This window comes from Hippocampus guttulatus, chromosome 4, assembly GCF_054856545.1.
Source record: "Hippocampus guttulatus isolate MCC_2025c chromosome 4, RoL_Hgut_1.0, whole genome shotgun sequence".
Lineage (NCBI taxonomy): Eukaryota > Metazoa > Chordata > Actinopteri > Syngnathiformes > Syngnathidae > Hippocampus > Hippocampus guttulatus.
In genome coordinates this window covers 21,475,764-21,496,153 of record NC_141264.1, presented here as the reverse complement: position 1 = coordinate 21,496,153, position 20,390 = coordinate 21,475,764, and the positions used below count along the sequence as shown (strand labels likewise).

Here is a 20,390-nt window from a genome sequence, read left to right as displayed (position 1 = left end):
GGGCTCGCAAGATTCTCTATTTAATTGCCTTTATATTTATTGAATGTCAAGACAACCAACCCTCCTTTAACTGTTATTATGGATCGTGATATATTTTTTTCATATACCCTCCAGTATACTTTGTCTTACTTTATGCTGCTGTGGCTTTGACATAGATATGTTCAGTATCTGTTTTATGATTACTGAACTTCCCACATGAGTAAGAGTGATTTTTTTTTTCCTCCATAGAGAAAGAGACACACATACCCACACAAGTGAATAAAAACAAAGTGCAACTATGTATAAAAAGCACCATAAGGACATGTTTTAATGGACAAAACAATCACAAAACTCCTTGAGTGTAATTTTCATCAACCGATTCTAAAAAGTCCTAAAACGAAATGAATTTTAAAAAAAGGCGGCTGAGGTCATTCCCTGCAATCAAAGCAGTAGTTGCGCATGTTGGCTTGTTTACTGCATCGTGTGCAGTACAGTACAACTGTAAACACGATTAAAAAAAAGGGCACCAAAGAAGTTGTTGCTGAGTTGAAACAAAGAATTGGGAGGAACTTCTTAAGGGGTTCAAGTACGTCTCTATACTTTTGTCTCCATAGAAGGAAGATGAACAGCGGTAGTAGAAAGTATTGGGACACAACTCCTAATTAAAAAGTGAACACAAAGTTGTGTTGCGCTACCTTTGTTAACGCTTATTTCCACTGTGTGGACGACTCTTGATTAAAAAAAATTGCCCTATGCCTCAATACTTTTGTCCACGCAGTCGTGATTAACGTAGACAAAGGTATTGGGTCACACATTTCAATTTAAAATGAACAAAACTATTGAAACACGACACCTTTCAGAGGTGTCAATAACTTTGTCCACTCTTATCTCAGTGGAAAAAAAGTATTGAGACGAGCCCCAATATTTGTCCACAGACTCATAGTGGAGTCAGAATTAGACGGTAGAAGAAAATAATGCTAGGGAAGTTAGCATTTCCGTTCCATGTCCCTATTCCACTTCCAGTTTCCTGCTGCCCCCAGCTGGTCCGTAGTCCAAAGTACAGCGCCCTTTTTCTCAGTGGAAAGAGCCAAAACAATTGTCATTGTCCCTGCATTTCATTTGTGTGTGTGTGTGTGTGTGTGTAATGGCGGCCATGGAGAGCATGATACCACAACAACATTTTAAAACCAGTGCAGAAAGAATATTCTGCAAGAATGTCTACAAAGTCTATCTAGGCGTGTATATTCCACTAAGGAAGAAAAACTATATAAAAATTGGAACAATTTGTCATTATACGGCTGAGGACAGGGTAGCTCCTCCGCCTTCTCCTTCTCCTCTTCCCTCTGCGCTTTGATCAGGAATCTGACTGGCACACGATTGCGTCATCCCCTCTCCGTTGGGTAGTTGAGAAGTTTTTGACGAGCTCGCTTCCTGTCCTTCGTCTTCTGCTAGGATGAGAGACTGTTATTTGTTTTCTCACACTCATGCAGAAGCTGCTGTTGACTACGGCACACGCTCAGACACTCACACACTGCCCCACAAACCCCGTCTCTTAAAGGCACATGCACGTACACTAAAATATGTACAGGTATACTATTTTTTTTGTGTTGCAGTTTTTTTGTTTGAATAAATTTACGGCGTGTCTAAAAATTAGGTTTTATGAGGTTTGAAATTTTCTGGGATTTTTTTGGCCATATTTAATTTAGAGAATTGAATCATACAATTTTGATGAGAATCAAGCAGTCATTAAAAAAACCCTGCAGTGTAGCCCCACCTACTGGCGAGGAGGACTTACTCTGAATTCCCCCCCCCCCTTGAAGATGGATGGCTAGTATCGGTAACCTTCATGAGTCCACGATACCTTGAAATAAGGTGTGTATTGGGACGGGCCCTCTCCTAATCAATTTAATACATTGTAGACGTGGGTTAACCTTTTTCTTAGCTGCAATGATCATCCATCCATCTGTTTTGTGTCGCGCGTCACCTTCCGAGCGACGTCTTGTGTGTTCTCGTGGAATTATTGTGTCTCCAAACTTCCACACAGGAAGCGTATGCCTACCAGCATTGTTTTCCTGGCTTTGTGAGAAGGCAAAGTGTCCGTTGGCTTGACTCTGGCCTCCCTCGGCCGGCGGTTCGCCATAAGCTCCGCCGTAGGCGTCCTCGTAGCCGGGATCATACTGCTCCTCCTTGATGGCCACTCTCTTGGCGTCCTCTGCGAAGACCGGTGGTAAAATTAACACAAGGTGGCGATGTACAACATGGCTCGCTTCCCGATTGGCGTACCCTTGGCCAGGTGAAGGTCGAATGAGTAGTTGATCTCTTCAATCTCCCTGGGCCGCTGAATGCCCCGCAGGTGGTCGCGCAGCTCCCGCAACTTAATGTAAAAGTGGACTTTGTCCTGAGCACGAGGGAACTGAGCGCAACGGGCGCTGGATGATGGCATCAAGTACAAAGCCTGGCGAAAGCAGAGACCCGCCCCCACAAAAAAAAAAGAATTAAAACCAATTTTTTTTGGGATACTGAGTAAAACATCCACCCGCCTATTTTCTTATTGCTTATACTCTTAGTAGGGCTATATGATTTGAAAAAATAATTGAGCTGTGATTTTTTTTTCCCCCCTCAGGATTGCAATTGCAATTTAATATGCGACTATTTTTGTTTCGGTCCTTTTCTAATGTATCTTCAACAAACACATTTTATTTAAAATGGACATACGTGTTTTTCACAGGACAGTGACGATATCCAACTGGTTTCACGAAGTATGATTAAGTAAACATGCGGACTGCCTTTTTATCAACATTGGACTGATAAATCATCTAGACCAGATGTCAAACCCAAGGCCCGGGGGCCAGATCCGGCCCGCCTGATCATTTTATGTAGCCCGTGAAAGCAAATCATATGTGTCAACTTGCAAAAATCTGTACCAAAATGTCAAATCGTCATGTGTCATAAATAACATTGAGCTTTTGCAGTAATGTTGTTCCCCAGTTTACACTCACTTGAACAATTTATTATAATTGACTTGACTGATTTCAAAACTCGCAATGCATTAATTTTACAAGTAATAATTTTGTCGGCCCTCCAAGGGAAGACGCAACTCCAAATTGGCCCGCGACTAAAATGAGTTTGACACCCCTGATCTAGACCAATAAATAAATAATATACACGATACATCTTTATTTCGATGGCGCTTTCACAACAGGTTGTGGCTGTGACGAAGCGCATTGCAGAACATTTAAGAAAAAATAACAATAATACACATGAACATTCAAGCTCCAACAGGTAGCTGTCTCACTCTTGTTTTGTACCTCACTGTGACAATGAAAGCTGGGATAATGTTTACTCACCACCTCACAGTCGGGGATCTTGTGAGGCTGCAAACCAAACTCCAGCGTCTTTGGTTTCTTGCCAAAGAGTTCTCGACAGAACATTTCATATATGCCTAGAAGAAAGAGGGGAATAAAGATTTTGGCAAAATATGTGGTTTGGTTGAATGGAGGATGCGTAACGACAGCTGTAAAAAAAATAAATAAATAAAATAAAAAAAAATACTGTACGAGACTTACACTTTCCGTTGAAGACTGCAATGAGAGGTTTGTATTTCATCAGTTTCTCCACAAGAATTTTGCCCCCTTCACGCAGCTCTTTGCTGCGGGGACAAAAAAAAAAAAAGAAGGTGGTTCAACAGCTTTTCCAACAAAAAATAAGACAAAGTTGTTACCTACCTTGACAGGTCTTTACTGCCTGGCGTCGCCCTGGCAACCATGTTGGTGAAGCCCATTTTGTACTTGCCAGGCAAAGTGGTGTCATGCATGTGGTTGAGTTGCTCTTCGGTGAATCCCGAAAGGAAGAGGCACTTCCCTATGGAGGAAAACAAAACAAAAAAAGTCACTTTCGGCCTTTTTGCATGGAGGAGCCTTTTGCAGATATTATAGTGGCCAAAGATCAATTTAAATTGGGGTCTTCTTTTGATGGAACCAGTTTTACATATTCTCACTTACAAAAATGATTTCCAGGACCAGGAAACCATCGTCCGATGAAAGCAGCCATCAGTCCTGGATTGATACCAATCTGCGAGAAAAGCAGGATTGCCAGATTATACCAAAAAACAGATACTTGCCTTTGAATGCAATATCGTCAAATTCCGCTCACAATGACATAGTCCAGATTGTGGTCCAGCAGGTCCGGCAGGGTCTTTTTCATCACCTCCTCCTCCGACATGCCCTTGAAACGATCCACTTTCCTCTTCACCTTCTTGAAGCTCTCGTCAATCTTCTCCTGCTTGCCATCGGCCGCCTGTCCCTGAGCGCCTTTCTTGGGCTTCGGGCCCGGTTTGGCCTTGGGCGCTTTGGGTTCCTTCGGAGGCTTGGGTTCCTTCGGGGGCTTGGGTGCCTTTGGGGGCTTGGGTTCTTTTGGGGGCTTGGGTTCCTTTGGGACCTTGGGGGCCTTTGGCGCCTTGGGTTCCTTGGGCTGAGATGGTCGGCCTCGCTTTTTGGGCGGGGCTGCGTGGAGGATTCAACAAAATCTGTTATTGCAAACAGTCGTAGAGATCATGTTGGTGAAGAAATTATTTCTCTTGGTCTAATTAAAACAGCGGTGTGTAGACTTTCTAAATGCACTCTACGTTTTGTCAGATTAGCAGGCTCCTGCTGCTCCATCGCGGGCTGAGGGTGAACAATGTGCGATGTAGCTGCCGCTGTTCCCCCTGTGTGTTCCTCCGGGCAGTGCGGCAGACGGTTGTAGGTTGAATATTGGGCTTGGAGGGCTTGGAACTGCTGAGCCGACTGAATCCTGAGGCGTGACATTGAGAAAAGAGGAGCAAAGAAACTTGTAAAATCTGTTTCCCTTGACCCGCCCCCCCCCCATCCCCCAAAGCAAAATATCAAAAGAATGAACATAAAACTTTAAATCATAACATGAACAAAACAAATATGATTTAATGTTTGAAAAACGTTTTTGACACTTGATGGTTATTTCGTCGGCCTATACTGTGCAACTCACCACTGTTGTAGATACGCCGAGGAGCCAACAGGCAGGGATCCTTTCATCTCATTGTCCATCTTGTGGGTGCTTTTACTTCATTAAATAAATAAACCGATATGCATGGTGAGGGACAAAAATGGAAGTGGCACATGCAATAAACGGATGATTTAAACACAAAGACAACAGACAACAAATTCAACAGACAGTGAAACTACCAAACCGTCTGACGGGCACTCTGGATCACAATCACTCACTCTTCATGTAGTCCAAATTACAGTATTATAATTTACTGACAGATCAAAACCCCAAACATCACTGATAATTTACAACGTTAATATTAAACAGGTAATTGGTATAGAGCCAGGGTGAGGAGTCATAACATGAGTGGGAAACTTCACAAAATCCATAGTGATTATGTATTTCATTCTGTGGGGTGAGACTTATAAAGGAATAAACAACATGGAAAAAGTCAAGAAACTGGACTTCCCACTCCTTTTGGAATATAGAAAACTTTTGTACAGACTTTGATTGACTATAGTTGATTTTGTTTTGTTTTCATGTTTAAAATAAAAGTTGAAATTGAATCATATCCAACACTTAAAAGATGTCACTGCGTCTTCAAATGCTCTCAAACACGCTACGTGAGCGGGTTCTAAAAATTAAATACCCTCCTTTCTTCCGGGGCTAAAAGCTAACAATGGTAACAATAAACCGAGTGTGATCATCGCTTTTTAATTTTTTTACGAAGACGTGGCTACACCGTTTTCAAACGTTTGACTCACAAAACAACTTATTAATTCCTCTTCCGTAATGAATTGTGCAAATTAAAAGCGATCATTAGCCGCCAGCTAGCAGCTAAGCTATCACGGATGAATGATCTTGCTTGTATAGTAGAATGGGAAGCAATAAGGGCACAACAGTTTAGAGTGTAAACATGCATGAGACGTACCTAGTTAACGGCTGTTTTATTCGGATTCTCCGGTCAGGAAAATAATCTTATTTTCCCCACATGTGTGTTTTCTTTTTAAATTCAGACGATTGGGTGAGCTTCAGGGAGCAACAAAGACGTGACAGCGCAGTCCCAGTCAACTTTGACACGAGACGATTCCAAGTCCAAGATCTAGGGGTCAAGAAAAGGAGACATCAAAATAAACAGAATGATCGACGCTATTTTTTTTACGCAGCCAAATACAGTTGTTTATTGTTTATAAGTATATATGAGCGTTTATATCTTTATTTAATTTTAGCATTTGTAAAGAATATTACAAAAACTGAAGAGAGCCCCCTTATTGGACTCTTGGTTTGAGCTACTCGGCTTTTAAACGTGAGGGTGTTTTCTATTGGCTGAAAGGTTGTGACGTTTAAAGTTTGCGGCGTCGTGTCGCCTCTCAGAAGTGGGCAGCTTTGGGCCAAGTATTTTTAATGAAACTAATGTACATTTTTTTAAATATACTGTACATACATACACCATAAGAAACTGAATGGATGGATGAATGAATACAAGTATATGTTTTTGGTGAAAAGAGGTGTGGTTTTTCTTGTTTTGTACCCAATTAATACACCACCAGTCAAACCAGTACTACAATAGTTTTGAGAATCTACGTTTCACTTGTTGAAAATCTGACTAAACAAGTTTTATTTTTTCCATGAATATGTTCACTTTACTGTACAAAAACAACCAAAGCAAGGCATTGGTCTTCATTACGATTTTAATAAAAATCGTAAAGACAAATTACTTGTTTACACAGATGGTCACACAATTCCATTATTTCAAAATACAGTACAAAAATAAGAAACCAAAGGGGAACAAAAAGATGATACCAAATGCAATAAATAGTGGAAAATATTACACCTAGTACAGTACATGCACAGTGAAGTGTAGGATCAAACATTCGTGTGTAGTCCTTTTTTTTTTTAGTGCATTCCATGAAAATTCAGCATTATGCTGTCCGATTCCTCTTGCTTGCTGATTCCAGTTTGGAAAATTGCCTTCCCGATGTAACTTCAGTAAAAGTTTCCTGGATTACTTTGCCTCACATTCTCATGCTGACCACTATAGCTTTCGTACTCGGGATCCATCTGCTCTTCTTTGATGGTGATCCTCTTTGCATCTTCTGCGCAACAAACAAGCAATAAAAATAAATAAATAAATAAATGGAAGGAATCCAGTGATTCCTGGATGCGGCGATGGTTTACCTTTAGCTTGCTGCAGGTCAAAAGAATAGTCGGTCTCCATCACCTCACGGCGGGGTACGACACCTTTCATGTGGTCTCGCAGCTCTTTCAGCTTGATGTAGAAGTGCACTTTGTCCTGTGCGCGGGGGAACTGGGCACAACGAGGACTGGAGGAAGGCATCAAGTAGCACACCTAGACCCAAAAGGAACAAAGTTTGGCTTCTTCGTGATGGTTGTTTGTAATTTGTGGATGTGGTGTGTCACATACCGTTTCGGTGTCTGGGATCTTGTAGGGCTGCAAGCCAAAGTCTATGTTCTTGGCCTTCACGCCAAAGATTTCCTTGCAGAATATTTCGTAAATACCTAACAGGATAAAAGATGTATTATTCCTATGACATACAAACAGAATACAAGCCATCTGTAGCTTTGGGGAAGTCAAATTAAATATATATACAGGTATATATATTTTTTCTTTTCTGTAGGTTTTAAGACCACTTTCCATGAAATTTAAGACCTCGTTTAACCATTACAACTGGGCAGCATAGGAATTTTATAATATAGTTTTTTCACGTGATGTTGTACCTTTTCCATTAAAAGCTGCTATCAGCGGCTTGTATTTTTGCAGCTTTTCAAGCAGCTGTCGCCCTCCTTCACGGATCTCCTTACTGGGAAGAATAACACGAGAAGCTTCAATGTCTTTTTACATACCAAAATGCATCATCTGAACTGGTCACATTTTTTTCAATTTTATTTTTTAAAAAACATGAGCCCTAATCACCTGGAAAGGTCTTTGCTGCCAGGTGTGGTCCTCTCTACCATGTTTGTAAAGCCGATGCCGTATTTCTCCGGCAGGCTCTCGTCATGCATGAAGTTCAGCTGCTGCTCAGTGAAACCAGACAGAAATAAGCATTTCCCTGCAGACAAAGCAGGATAGAATGCTCTGTCGTTTTATTTATTTTCAAGACACGGGGCCATTATTTTAGGAGGGTGACAATATTTAAAACCTAAAAAATACATTTGTAAAAATGTATTTTAATTTTAAAAAATGAATATCGGTTGCACAAGTGTTCAAAGCTGGTAAACTAGGCTAACAATGAAAAATAGTTCAGTAATGAAGACATACAGAAATGGTTGCCAGGGTTGGGGTAGTGGTGTCCTTTATAGGCCGACATCAATCCTGGATTAATTCCAATCTGAGGAGAAATATTACCATAGAAATCCATCCAAAAGAAAATCACACGCTCTTCAGACAAAAAAATAAAATACCCTGACCAGGTGTCTTCTGAGAATTGTGCACACGTTTCATGATTAAGGAATTCGTATACGGTATGCTCTTTATAACTCACGATCAAAATGTCAAGATTGTAGGTAATAACGTCAGGCAGCGTTTTGGCCATAACCTCAGCCACTGACATGCCGTTGAAGCGATTCAGCGTCCTTTTGGCCTTCTTTGCCGCCGCCTCGTTTGCATCCTCCTCTTCCTCTTTTACCGCTGCTCCTCCTCCTCCTCCACCTCCTACTTCACGCGGATTCTTGGGCGGGCGGCCTCGCTTTTTCTTCACCGGCGTCACCACTAAGAAAAAATGTCGGACACCTCATGGAAAATGTACTTTGTCATTCCTTGTATACAAAGCCCAACATCATTCATCCATCCATTTCCTATTGTGCTTGCCTGCAGAGAATGGTTTAAAAATGTGTGTAGGGGTGGGGGGAGAAGCACATCACATTTACCTTGAGGTGGAGTAGCAGGTGGAGGTTGGTGCTGAACATTGAGCTCCTCCTCCTGTGTTGAATGTTGATACTGGGGTTGGTGGTGTTGTACTGCATGTTCAAACTGAGGCTCCTGCTGCTGCTGTTGTACTGGATATTGTTGTTGTTGGTGCAGGTAAGCAGGATGCTGATCTTGCTGGTAGACGGGCTCCTGGTAGTGGGAGTAGTTCTGATAAAACTGCTCCTGGCAGAGCGGCTGTTCCCTGTGTACCGACAGTTCGGCCATGACGGGCTCATCCCTGGGCCCCTCGCTATAGTGGTTGTGGTGGGACATCACATGCTGCACCTCAGGGTGCTGCTGGCTTGACTGGTACCTTGGAACAAGATTTTAAGCATTGAGTCGCATATCCTGGACACCCAGCATGAAATTCATGTACTCGTATGCTCATTGTCCTCGCTCGTGAGGCAAGTCGTAGTTGTATGCAGGTGTCAACTAGTGCACAATTTTGCCTCCCTGTTAACATGTCGTTGTCCAACTAGTGTGCTAAAATACCATCCATGTTACAAAATAATGTCCTACTAGTTGCCTGTAGTTATAGTCAAAACCCGAAAATGCCAGTTTTGTTGTTGTACAGTGCCTTTGAGTACTATGAGAAGCACTCTCAAATAAAATGTATTATTATTATTTAAAAATATAGGTGTTATAGGCACTAGTGGTTTTGGTACTCCGGTGACTACTCAAAAGTTGGGTATTCGTACTGGTATCGGTCTGAAAAAAAGTACCGGTAATATCAAACATCCGAATTATCTCACTTGTGAGAATAAAGAGTGTACGAGTTCATGGACCTGATGATAGATAAATGCTCAAACTGCTTTCCTTAAAAGAGTACGACATAAGAGGACACTTGAAATTTGGTGATCAATGAAGAAACATCATGACTGCACAACACCAATTGATATTCATTCATTAGACTACTCAAAAAATGTGGGAATAGAGATTTGGGGTGAAAGTTGAGGATGAACCTAAAAAACACAATATTCTTTTATAGGTTATTTTAAATGGACCTTAAATTGAATATCAAGGATCTCGACCCAAAAGTGATATGAAGTGACTGTAGGAGGCAAAAAAAGTGGAAATAGCATCTGCTGTGAATATTTTTGTTAAGTTCTGAGTAAAGTTGTGCAAAAAGTACAGAAACACTCAGTAGTCGGACAACAGCTCCGATGTCAAATTAACTTCAAAGACTTTTAGGTTCATCCTGAAATGTCTTCCAAATGTCGAACATCCCTGATTTGTGTTTTGGTTTTTGTGAGTCGTGCATATACAACCAACATGCAAAATAAAATCATAAAAAACGAATCAATCGATGCTGTTGTTTACTAATGCCACTGCATTCACGAAAATGACAAATAAAAGGGAAAAATGAAAACATGACAAATCGAGATGATGACTGCATTCCTCGGAGATGGGCCACTTGCAGGGAAAACTCACCACTGCTGGAAATAATCCGTGGGCACCGTCAATGGTGTAAACTCGTTTTCCTCCATACTAACTGCTGATTTACTTGACAAAAACATTAACATTCATTGGGTTGCCGTGATAATGGTTCGCTTAGGCGTGAGAGGAACGAAGCTAAGCCGTGTAAAAAAATGCTAGCATCACAAAAAACATCGACGGACAATGGCACTTGTCGGTCTGCGTTACGTTTAACAGACGGTTTTAAATTAGATGCTTCTTGTGGGATAAAACTATCAGATATGTGTGATATTTGACATACCTGTCATACATTTTATGGCTTCTGATTTTGAGGCTTGGGGGCAGGAAAGCGATTCCAAAACAAAGAACATTGAAACTTTGCGACGTGTTCGCTTACTGCCACCTAAAGGTCGGAAGGCGCACCGTTTCCTTCTTCTTCGTCGTCTCATGCTCTTAGCAATTACGCACACTACCGCCACTCATTGGAAAAAAGGAGAATTGCGTTGGTTGATGCAATGAATACAACCCGGATGTAATCTTTTCAGAATGTGACCCGTTCGTGTCCCGATGACCGACAATCCTTGTGAATGAGTTATAAACAACTTGTTCACAAGTCTGGTAATGGATTAGTCTAGCAAGGTTGGTAAACAAACGTTAAAGTGTGGAACGCTTACTTTGTTAGGCACCTATTTATTATTAAAACGTGAGTAGTACAGCCAGATAGCTTCTCAATTTGACAACGTGCAGTTTTGACATTGATGGCATGACACATGTTTGTTCACAGTCTGCAAGTGTGCATGGTGTTCCTCGTTGAAGCAGCGCAAAAATGCCCGCTGGGGTGTCGTGGACTCGTTACCTAAGGATGTACGGAGCCAGTATACTGGCCATGTTTGCAGGGGCACAGGCGGTCCACCAGTACTACTTACCCGACCTGGTGAGAGGGCTGAATTGAAGGAGACCTATTATCTTAAATATTCAATGAAATTTTATACCGCCCGAAGGCTTTATATCTTAAGTAGTCAACAACAAATGTTTTCATGCCATAAGACTTGTTAGTATTCTTATACAGTAGTAGTTTTTCGAGTTAATACAAATAACTTAGACATTTAGCTGTCAGCTAGTATTCCACTGCTTTATAAATTTTAAGCTGTTGCCGTGGTGCTGCCGAACATACCAGTATCAAGGTCGATAAAGCAGATATAGTATGGAAGTGAAAATGATGGTATTGTGACAACACGAAATGACCTCTCTGAGTTGTTCAAGTCAATTTTCGCTTTAATAGTAGTGCACACGTAGATCGTTTGTTTCTGAAACAGTGCTTTTCTTTTTCCATCAGACTATACCAGAGGTCCCACCAAAGCCTGGCGAGCTTCGGACAGAATTGCAAGGCTTCAAACTCAGAGAAGCAGCCGCACAGGAGCAAATGGAAGCAAAACCCAAGATGAACTAATATGGAAATAATATACTGTATATAATGGAAATGGTCTCAGGGCGGTGAATATTTATCACAGACAGTAATCATTGGTTTCAACATATTTGTAGGTAGACAACTGTGTGAACATTAAATGGACTTTTCAGAGTCTGGTGTTTTGTTTTGTTTTGTTTTTAAAGGAACAGTCCGCTCCAAAATGTCAGGAAAATGTTATTTGAACATCTGAAATTTATTTGAGGTTATCCAGCACTTTAAATGGTGGCAGGTGCGCTGACTCCTATGTAACATAAATTTGAATATAAGATGGGGAGGCGGGCGGTTGATGGCTGGATGTGTAAAAAAAATTGCATTTTTTTTGTTGCCTGATATTTGTGTAATTATGTTTTATATGAATCAAACAAGTTTAGCAACATTTATTTATGTACGAAATAAACGGGGTTTATTGTTTTAAATTTGTTGAAACACATTGTCAGACCCTTTTTTGGTGAAGCAGGGTCGTATCTTAGCAACCGACATCAACAAGCAGGATGGATGACAAGATGGCGACCGAACGAGAGAAAGAAGCTTCTGAATATCTGGAAAAACACAAAATCTTCGATCTCATGAAAAACCTCACCAGCATGCTCTTCTTTTATAGACCCGGTTAGCCTTTTATGTATCTATTACAAGCAACAGCTTTTTTTCAGGGCACTTTTTGAGGTAAAACGACTCGTTTTTACCAGATAGTTAGCTAAACTAGTACTTCGCTGTTAACTGTTGAACTGTTCTTTTCTCGGATTCAATAATTTTTTTCATCATCGTATAAGTACATTTAGTTTCTCAGATTTTTTTTGTCTTTACAAACTTTATAAACATTCTGTAAATGTACAGAAGTTCAATGAAATTTTGTTTTCCTCATTTTAATATACTTGATGATTAATAATATTTGAACCACTTAAGTGAACTTGGATAATTCCCGATGCTCTGCTTGTTTGGAATCGCTCATTAGTCATCCTTTTTGTTTCGCTTTCAACTGATTCAGACTATCTAGCTATTTAGCATTTTGTTTACATTTTAAGCTTGTTTCAGTTTGATTGGACGTTACTTTTCATCTGTTTTACACATTTTATTTATTTTTATTATGTCGTTTGATATCTTACTCAATCCATTGGCCTTTTTTGTGCACCTTAGTATTCATGGATAAGCAGTTTGGAACATGGATGCATGCACTCCTAGTCTTTTTTGGCAAAAAGCTTCCTTGTACTTTGTTATCCTTTCAGTTGATAGGCATCTCAACTTGGAATGATTTGTCCTTTTTATTCAGATGATCCCAAAGAGTTTCTGATCGAGAAACTCACACAACTAAAACAAGCTCGAGATAGTGGCCAAAAGGCTCCCAGTCTCCTCAGCCCTTCTAACCTGGATGCAGCGTTTGGTATAGTGGACCCAGCCAATGAAAGACATGTCTCGTTTGCACAGTACAAACAGGGTGAGCGCGTCACAACTCATGAAAATATATATTTTTTTCATCAACTGTACTATTAAAAGAGCCTTATATTTTCCACAGCTCTCATCTCATTGGGCATGAAAGACATAAATGAGTGTCCTGACGGCGTAAACGAAGACAAAATATCCTATGATACTTTCATAACAGAAGGGTAAGAGAGGTTATGAGAATTTTTTTTTCTTACTTCGATGATTTAAAAATATAACATCATGTTCTCTTATTGTTACAGGATGCTTAGCTTGGAGAAATGCTCAGCGACATACAAACAACCTTAAACTTAAAAATTTACTCCTAAAAGTAACAGTTTCTTTCTCTCTTTATACACTTTTGCAATGTTTTTCCAGTATTCGTTGTGATACAGACCAACATGATTGCATGACATTATTTTATAACAATGCAGACCCTGATAAATAAAAGAATAAAACAGCAAAACATATTTGAGTTGGATTTTTTTTTCTTAAACAGGTACGCGGGGTACTCATGTGGTCCTTGAAAGCTACCCTGGTGCCCGCTGGTACCATATTGGTGGCCCCTGCTATACAGTATCTACAGCAGTCTATTGATGCAAAGTGCTCGTAGCAATTATTGGAGCAAAGATTTGCTTCTACTTAAAGACGTGAACACTAATGCAGTGGGATGATTTACAGTATTATATGGAATTGTGGACAGTAGTGCAAGTAAATTAATTATGATCTACATTTTCATCATCTGAACGCTATACCTTTTTCACACATCCATTTGACAGAATGATTAATAGCATTGAGACGATTTGATTTTACTTTTATAACTTTACTGAATTTTATTTTCGTTCCTGTTTCCTGACATTGTATTTTTTTTAAATATATATTTACTGTATTTTATGTCTGGGTATTCATGTTTACTGTATTTCTATTTTAAATTGTTATCTGTACATGTTAATATACTTACTGTATTTATATTTTGTATTTTTACGACATTTTATCATCAAACGAGCAATGGCCGCCTGCTGGTAGGCGTGGCCAAGCCGAATTCCGGAAATGACATGGCTGCCTCCTTGCGTGAAGTTCTTTCTCCTGTCTCCGCGTAATAGTCTTGAGTGTTTGCTTTTTGCGTGTGTCCCCCCTCTGTCAACTGTCGCTGTTTTCCATCGGGTCGCCGTCGCGTGGATCTAAGCATGGGCACCGTCCACGCCAGGGTAAGAAAATGCGACGGAAACGCGTTGCTTTGGGCGTTTGACCTCTCGGCGTGTGTGGCTGCTGAGGAGAAAAGGGAGGCCCTCGGTGACAGCGTCCACCCTTCAACGAGATTTGGGGCATTGGTGGCTAATGCACGGCGCTTGTTTGTCGAGCAAAGCATGTACATTTGGACCTCCTCAATCACATATTGTCCACCGTGCATTTTAAACATTTAACACCACAATGCTGACGCTTTAGGTTTCCTTTATACATGTATGTGCTAGCTCGTTGTCTTCTTGACACCAGTATTTTATTTTTTTTATCTGGGAGTGGAAAGACTGACATTATGGAGATGTACTGTACTGTGTTGTACACTCAATGACATGTTGTTAGATAGACTCCGACTGTATAATGAGATGTAATAAGACTGCATGATGAGCAGAATCAGTCATTTAAGTTTATTGTCCTTGTACTTGTGTGAAGAACATTCACATGTACTCAACCAATATTGTTTTGTAACCTTTTTTACCTGCACTATTTTGTCCTTTTGTCCTATTCAAGCAATTCAAAGTCTATTTACATGCTCCTTCAGGACATCGCTCATCTACAAAACTATTTGGCAAGTTCCTGAAATTGCCATCATTTTCACTATATCGCATTTAGCATTATAAATGGGACAAATATTTGCCATTGACACTCTCCTTCCATATTTCTAGACTGATTAAAATCCTTCCATCTTTAGGTCTCACATTCCACATGTTATCAATTCAATTCATTCCACAGCATTTCATGTCAGTGTCAGCTGCTCAGGTTTCACCCGCAATTTCTCCGAAAAATGCATTCTGAAGTTTGCAGCGTCTAAAAAAAACAACTGCTTTCGGATTGTGTGATTAAAGTAGGCTACAATGCAGACATTGCTATATTATACAGTAACATCATGATTATCTTTGTAAAACCTAACTTGTTTGATGCAACTCCTCTTGTATTGCATGCCATTCGAAAGACTAGATGATGTAGGTGTACCCAATGGAGTGTGCATAACAAAAGAAATACTTGTGCAAATAACTTATTATTCCATAGATAATATCTTTCAGGAAATGATTTATACTGTAATTGTTTCACTTGAGTCACAGCGTGTCTCTGATGGTCGTTTCTTTTCAACATGGTGTTGCAGAGCCTGGACCCTCTGCCCATGCAGGGTCCTGAGCTGGGAGTTCACGCTGATGACATTGAGCCTCCTGATATGGAGCAGGAACCTAAGCAGGAAATTCTGGAAAACAAGGATGTAAGATCCATGTAGTTGCCAAACACGCCACAAAACAACTTTGTGAAATGACATTTCCTTCTGTTCCTTTAATATCCAAAGGTGGTGGTCCAGCGGGTGCATGTAGACGGGCTCGGGAGGACCAAGGAGGACCTGCTTTCCTATGAGATCTCTGATGTTTTCCGAGCAAGGAATTTAATCGATGTACGTACTGGAAATCAAAGGGAAACTACAGCCCGTTAACTGACTCTACACTGCTGCTTTGTTATTTCAGGTAATGAAAAGATCCCACGAAGCCAGGCAGAAGCTGCTTCGTCTTGGAATCTTCCGGAAAGTTGAAGTTGTTATTGACACCTCCAGGGGTACATCAGCCACAAAATACGACGCTATACATGAGTCACATCACATTGGGGTTATTTGGATGTTGTGTAAAATTTGCAGGTGAACCTAAAAATTCACTATAATATTTTCGGGTGAATTCAATTTGAGCTTCTCGAAACTTTTGAATGGACACACCAACTGTTCAATGTTTATTTTCTTTTTGCATTTTGCTCTTCTCGAAACTAAGGGCTGAACGGTTGTTTGATCATGAATGGACCAACATGTTTCCTGGTTCAATTACAATTGGTTCTTAAACAGTCCATTCCATTAATGCTGTTCACATTTTGACATCATTCGATCAAGATGACACTCTAAAAATTGCCAGGCTTCGATTGCAGCAGAGAGACTGATAGAGTAACAGAAAGGCACAGAAGTGGACATTTTGGAAAGTAATGAATTGTTAAAAAACAACAAAAAAAACAACAACAATCAATTCAAATCCAATCCAACTTTATTTGTGGAGCACTTCTAGAGCTCACTTTTGCTACCGCTTATATTTCAGGTGAAGACGCTCTCCCCAACGGCCTCGATGTGACGTTCGAGGTCACCGAGCTGAGGCGGATGACCGGCAGTTACAACACTATGGTCGGGAACAATGAAGGAAGCATGGTGAGTGCGCAATTGGATGGACGGTCTCGCTTGAATTGGCGCCACTAAACGATGGTACAATAATGCTTCACGGCAGGTGCTCGGAATGAAGCTGCCCAATGTGTTTGGCCGGGCCGAGAAGCTCACCTTTCAGTTCTCCTACGGCACCAAAGAGACTTCCTACGGCCTGTCCTTTTTCAAACCGCAAGTGGGGAACTTTGAACGCAAGTAAGTATCTTTTTAGTGTCATGTGTTGACAATTAGGAGCGTAACACGACGTATACTTGTGTATGAATTTTTCGCCGTGACATTTATAACTTGCCTCGCCTTCTGCATAGTTTCAGTGTATACTGAGTACTGAAATCATGATGAAGAGAGAGTGAATGTTCGTTTTAGAAATAGAATCCAAACTATTGCCACTATCCGAAATAGAAATCCCATTACTAGATTTATTAGCGATCGCTTGCATCAAGATTCTCCAATTGCTTTACAATACATCTGATAATCTTTTTTTTGCCGTGTAATAGGAGAGGAATGTTGTTGGGGTTTTTTTCTCTCCCCTCAGCATCACACTCAACGCCTACAAAGTAACCGGACAGTTTCCGTGGAGTTCGCTGAGGGAGACGGATCGTGGCGTCTCAGCCGAGCTAAATGTAAAAGACGACAAATCTTCATACGATCGTCACTGTCATTGTGGAAGAGGATTTTAATGTCTTGCTGTCCATCCTTGCTCAGTTCCCTGTGTGGAAGACCAACCAAACCCTGAAGTGGGAAGGCGTGTGGAGAGATTTAGGATGTCTGGCTCGCACCGCCTCCTTCGCTGTCCGGGAAGAGAGTGGACATTCTCTCAAGTCGTCACTCGCGGTATTTTGGCTTCAAGTCCCACATGACATAATCTCATTCTCACAAGAAACGCACAGCTGCAAACAACAACAAGGTTATGTGCTATAAAAGACAATCAGGTTCCACAAATAATTGAATTTCAAATGAACCCTTTTATGCACCCTATAACCTGAGAACATGATAAACTGTCCACTGTAGTAACTGCTGTCCCTCAAAGGGTTAAACCGTTTTTTAAATGACTTTGAAACTACAGGTACAGTTATATAAATTATTTTTGTAATATACCTGATTTTTAAAAAAAAGTACACAACGAGTGAAGCATTTAATAATTTGGGTGTGTGACTTAAGGGCAACAAAGACCCCAATTCAATCATCTCAAAACGTTAGAATACGGTAGCAAATAAACAGCCCAAATGACTTTTTTTTTTTAAGCATGCCATGGTCATCGACACCAGAAACTCCTCCATCCTGCCCAGGAAAGGTGGCCTCTTGAAAATCCATCAGGTCGGTTGCAGACCGCACGCCTTAAACCACAACCACATGAATGACCTAATTTACGGAATATTTGATGTGACGTGTAGGAGCTTGCTGGTTACACGGGAGGAGATGCCAGTTTCCTCAAGGAGGACTTTGAAATCCAGCTCAATAAAAGCCTCTTCTGGGACTCTGTGAGATTTACACTTTTTTTTTTTTTTTTTTTAACCTGTAAAAATGATCACAGTTTATATTAGAATTGTCTTCACCAGAGCCTCATATTTGTTTTTTTTCTTCCAGGTTCTGTCTGCCTCCTTGTGGGGCGGTTTGCTGTTGCCTATTGGTGACAAGCCAACAAGCATAGCAGACAGGTACTTCATATTTTCTTGTACCCCTTTTGTCATTGCGAATCCGCCAAATAACCATCAAAAATTGGACACTCTATGGGTGGGGCGGCTAGATAGCTCGATCGATCAATCGCTAGATAATGTTGTAGGAGTCTCCACAATGGGAATGACATAAGTCAAAGCAAAGCAGACTTTTTATTTATTTATAACCTTTAAAAAAAATGCTTGGAGCCTCTCTGTCATAACTTCCTATGTCGTCCCTCCAGGTTTTATCTGGGTGGCCCGACCAGTATTCGAGGTTTCAGCATGTACAGCATGGGCCCGCAAAGTGAAGGTGAGATGGTTGGCTACGCTGTTAGCCTCGATGCTAATTTTTAAAATATTTTCATCTTTTTTTTTTGTTTGTTTGTTTTGTTTTGTTTTGTTTTTTAATTGGTATGACAGGCGATTACCTGGGAGGAGAAGCTTACTGGGCGGGTGGCGTTCACCTCTACACTCCGCTGCCCTTCCGGCCTGGCAGGGGGGGCTTTGGCGACCTCTTCCGAACGCATTTCTTCCTCAACGCCGGGAACCTTTGTAACCTTAACTACGGTGGGTTAGGTCCTAAAAAACAAACTTAAAAAAACTGAAGGTAAACATCCAAGAGCTTGGAACTTGACCGTAATATTGAGTTCAAAATGTTAAAAATGACTCGTTAGGCATAATTTTGAAGTGACTAGCCCTTTTCAATCATGTCATTCATCTTTGAACTTTTACCTTTTAATGGTTAACTTCTTTTTACACTACGAATATTAAAACAAGACGTCGGTGATGCACCTCACCTTTGCAATACTCCTCCGTCTTTAAACTCTTTCAACTTATTTTTACAGATACATGCAGAATGTTACTTAAAACGGTTTCGTTTGATCAATATGCTGAAAAATATGGTGTTAGGAGGTTGTGTATCAAAACTAATTGAACCTACCCCAATAAATGAATAAGGATCATTGCGTTTCTCATGCTTAGGAGAGGGCCCTCAAGCACATTTGAAGAAGCTGGCAGAGTGCATCCGCTGGTCATATGGGCTTGGTATCGTGTTGCGTTTAGGCAACATTGCCAGACTGGAGCTGAATTACTGCATTCCCATGGGAGTTCAGAGTGGAGACAGGTAAAGATGCTATCGACGTCAAAATGCCATCTTGATGTTCACAGGTGGGAGGTTTGTTTTTCATTGAAAGGAAACGTACTTTGTTTTTCACAAAGGCATTGTGATACCTATGAAAAATTAAGTATGTGCCAGCTGTCGTGGATATTAAAAGTCTACACGCCCTTGTGCAAATGTGCCAGGCTTTTGTGATATGATAAAGGGCAGAAGTAAATAATTTCAAAACATTTTCCACCATTTTGTAACCTATATAGCACAACTGGAAATGAAAATGAAGTGGGTGAATGAAGCACATTGAAACTCACACCTGACACGTTGGGGGGGGGGGGGGGGGGTTGATGGGAGAAAAAGCTTTGAAATTATTTACCTCACTCACGGGTGCAAGGGCAGGCTTTCGAGACACACTGCTGTTTGTATCCAAGACATGGGAAAGTCAAATTTCCATAAAATGCCCCCTTTAATTTAACCAAACTTGATCATTCATTGTTTTCTTTTGACTGCTGTCTTCCAGGATATGTGATGGGGTCCAATTTGGGGCAGGAATACGATTCCTCTGAAGCCGCCATTCAACAGGAATGCCAGTCTTGTTGCTGAAAGGGAAGACTGCTTGTAGTAGATGTTTGTTTGCAACTTATCACTTTGTTGATAAATATGTTTGCACTGAATTAGCATTGCTCTGTGTTTATTCATCTTTGGAGAGCTCAACAAGTCATCAAGCTAAAAGGTGAAGATGAACGGCTACCAATTGAGTATAATGCTCTGTAGATGTACAAATAAGTTCTGATACCTTGATAACCAGCTTGATAACCAACTACCTTTGGTGTTTAAAAAATTTCCGTCTATCTGAACTCATACAGGCAATGTATTCATTTTTTTCTGTTGTTAAGGGCAGGTGCATCTCATGTAATAAGCAATTACTTCACCTACAATTTCATTAAAAAAATCGTTGATGT

The 20,390-nt window shown here is 40.6% G+C and overlaps 5 protein-coding genes across 13 annotated transcripts; 3 read left to right on the top strand and 2 right to left on the bottom strand.

The window, feature by feature from the left end:
- Positions 1-280: 280 nt before the first annotated feature.
- On the bottom strand, positions 281-6,052 carry LOC147206550 (G/T mismatch-specific thymine DNA glycosylase-like). 3 transcript variants are annotated; one of them, XM_086110107.1, is made up of 11 exons: positions 5,912-6,052; positions 4,981-5,055; positions 4,604-4,770; positions 4,132-4,481; positions 3,981-4,050; positions 3,705-3,840; positions 3,546-3,628; positions 3,327-3,421; positions 2,263-2,434; positions 2,039-2,191; positions 281-1,427 (listed from the first exon to the last, which is right to left on the bottom strand). In XM_086110107.1, the coding sequence occupies exons 2-11, from the start codon at positions 5,037-5,039 to the stop codon at positions 1,270-1,272; spliced, it is 1,443 nt and encodes a 480-aa protein (XP_085966233.1). In that variant the 5' UTR covers positions 5,040-5,055; positions 5,912-6,052; the 3' UTR covers positions 281-1,269. The 3 variants fall into 3 exon arrangements, with proteins under 3 accessions (XP_085966233.1, XP_085966234.1, XP_085966235.1); XM_086110108.1 differs by having other exon boundaries at positions 281-1,424; XM_086110109.1 differs by lacking the exon at positions 4,981-5,055 and having other exon boundaries at positions 5,912-6,040.
- A 601-nt stretch (positions 6,053-6,653) lies between these two features.
- Positions 6,654-10,714, bottom strand: tdg.2 (thymine DNA glycosylase, tandem duplicate 2). Of its 6 annotated transcripts, XM_086110099.1 has the most exons (10): positions 10,626-10,651; positions 10,340-10,411; positions 8,869-9,221; positions 8,484-8,710; positions 8,261-8,330; positions 7,916-8,051; positions 7,720-7,802; positions 7,406-7,500; positions 7,159-7,330; positions 6,654-7,076 (listed from the first exon to the last, which is right to left on the bottom strand). In XM_086110099.1, the coding sequence occupies exons 1-10, from the start codon at positions 10,634-10,636 to the stop codon at positions 6,967-6,969; spliced, it is 1,329 nt and encodes a 442-aa protein (XP_085966225.1). In that variant the 5' UTR covers positions 10,637-10,651; the 3' UTR covers positions 6,654-6,966. The 6 variants fall into 6 exon arrangements, with proteins under 6 accessions (XP_085966225.1, XP_085966221.1, XP_085966226.1 ...); XM_086110095.1 differs by having other exon boundaries at positions 8,261-8,710; positions 10,626-10,714; XM_086110100.1 differs by lacking the exon at positions 10,626-10,651 and having other exon boundaries at positions 10,340-10,619.
- Positions 10,715-10,839: 125 nt separating this feature from the next.
- uqcc6 (ubiquinol-cytochrome c reductase complex assembly factor 6) lies at positions 10,840-11,903 on the top strand. Of its 2 annotated transcripts, none has more exons than XM_086109178.1 (3): positions 10,840-10,963; positions 11,109-11,258; positions 11,661-11,903. In XM_086109178.1, the coding sequence occupies exons 2-3, from the start codon at positions 11,151-11,153 to the stop codon at positions 11,772-11,774; spliced, it is 222 nt and encodes a 73-aa protein (XP_085965304.1). In that variant the 5' UTR covers positions 10,840-10,963; positions 11,109-11,150; the 3' UTR covers positions 11,775-11,903. The 2 variants fall into 2 exon arrangements, with proteins under 2 accessions (XP_085965304.1, XP_085965305.1); XM_086109179.1 differs by having other exon boundaries at positions 10,847-11,027.
- Positions 11,904-12,052: 149 nt separating this feature from the next.
- On the top strand, positions 12,053-13,674 carry efcab10 (EF-hand calcium binding domain 10). Its single transcript, XM_086109177.1, has 4 exons — positions 12,053-12,398; positions 13,060-13,224; positions 13,303-13,393; positions 13,472-13,674. Exons 1-4 carry the CDS (start codon positions 12,284-12,286, stop codon positions 13,515-13,517), a joined length of 417 nt encoding a protein of 138 aa, XP_085965303.1. The 5' UTR covers positions 12,053-12,283; the 3' UTR covers positions 13,518-13,674.
- A 594-nt stretch (positions 13,675-14,268) lies between these two features.
- samm50 (SAMM50 sorting and assembly machinery component) lies at positions 14,269-20,102 on the top strand. Its single transcript, XM_086110008.1, has 15 exons — positions 14,269-14,416; positions 15,571-15,681; positions 15,763-15,864; positions 15,935-16,022; positions 16,544-16,650; positions 16,727-16,857; positions 17,195-17,282; positions 17,365-17,493; positions 17,905-17,976; positions 18,054-18,140; positions 18,247-18,317; positions 18,560-18,627; positions 18,738-18,884; positions 19,299-19,440; positions 19,949-20,102. The coding sequence occupies exons 1-15, from the start codon at positions 14,396-14,398 to the stop codon at positions 19,992-19,994; spliced, it is 1,410 nt and encodes a 469-aa protein (XP_085966134.1). The 5' UTR covers positions 14,269-14,395; the 3' UTR covers positions 19,995-20,102.
- Positions 20,103-20,390: the final 288 nt, after the last annotated feature.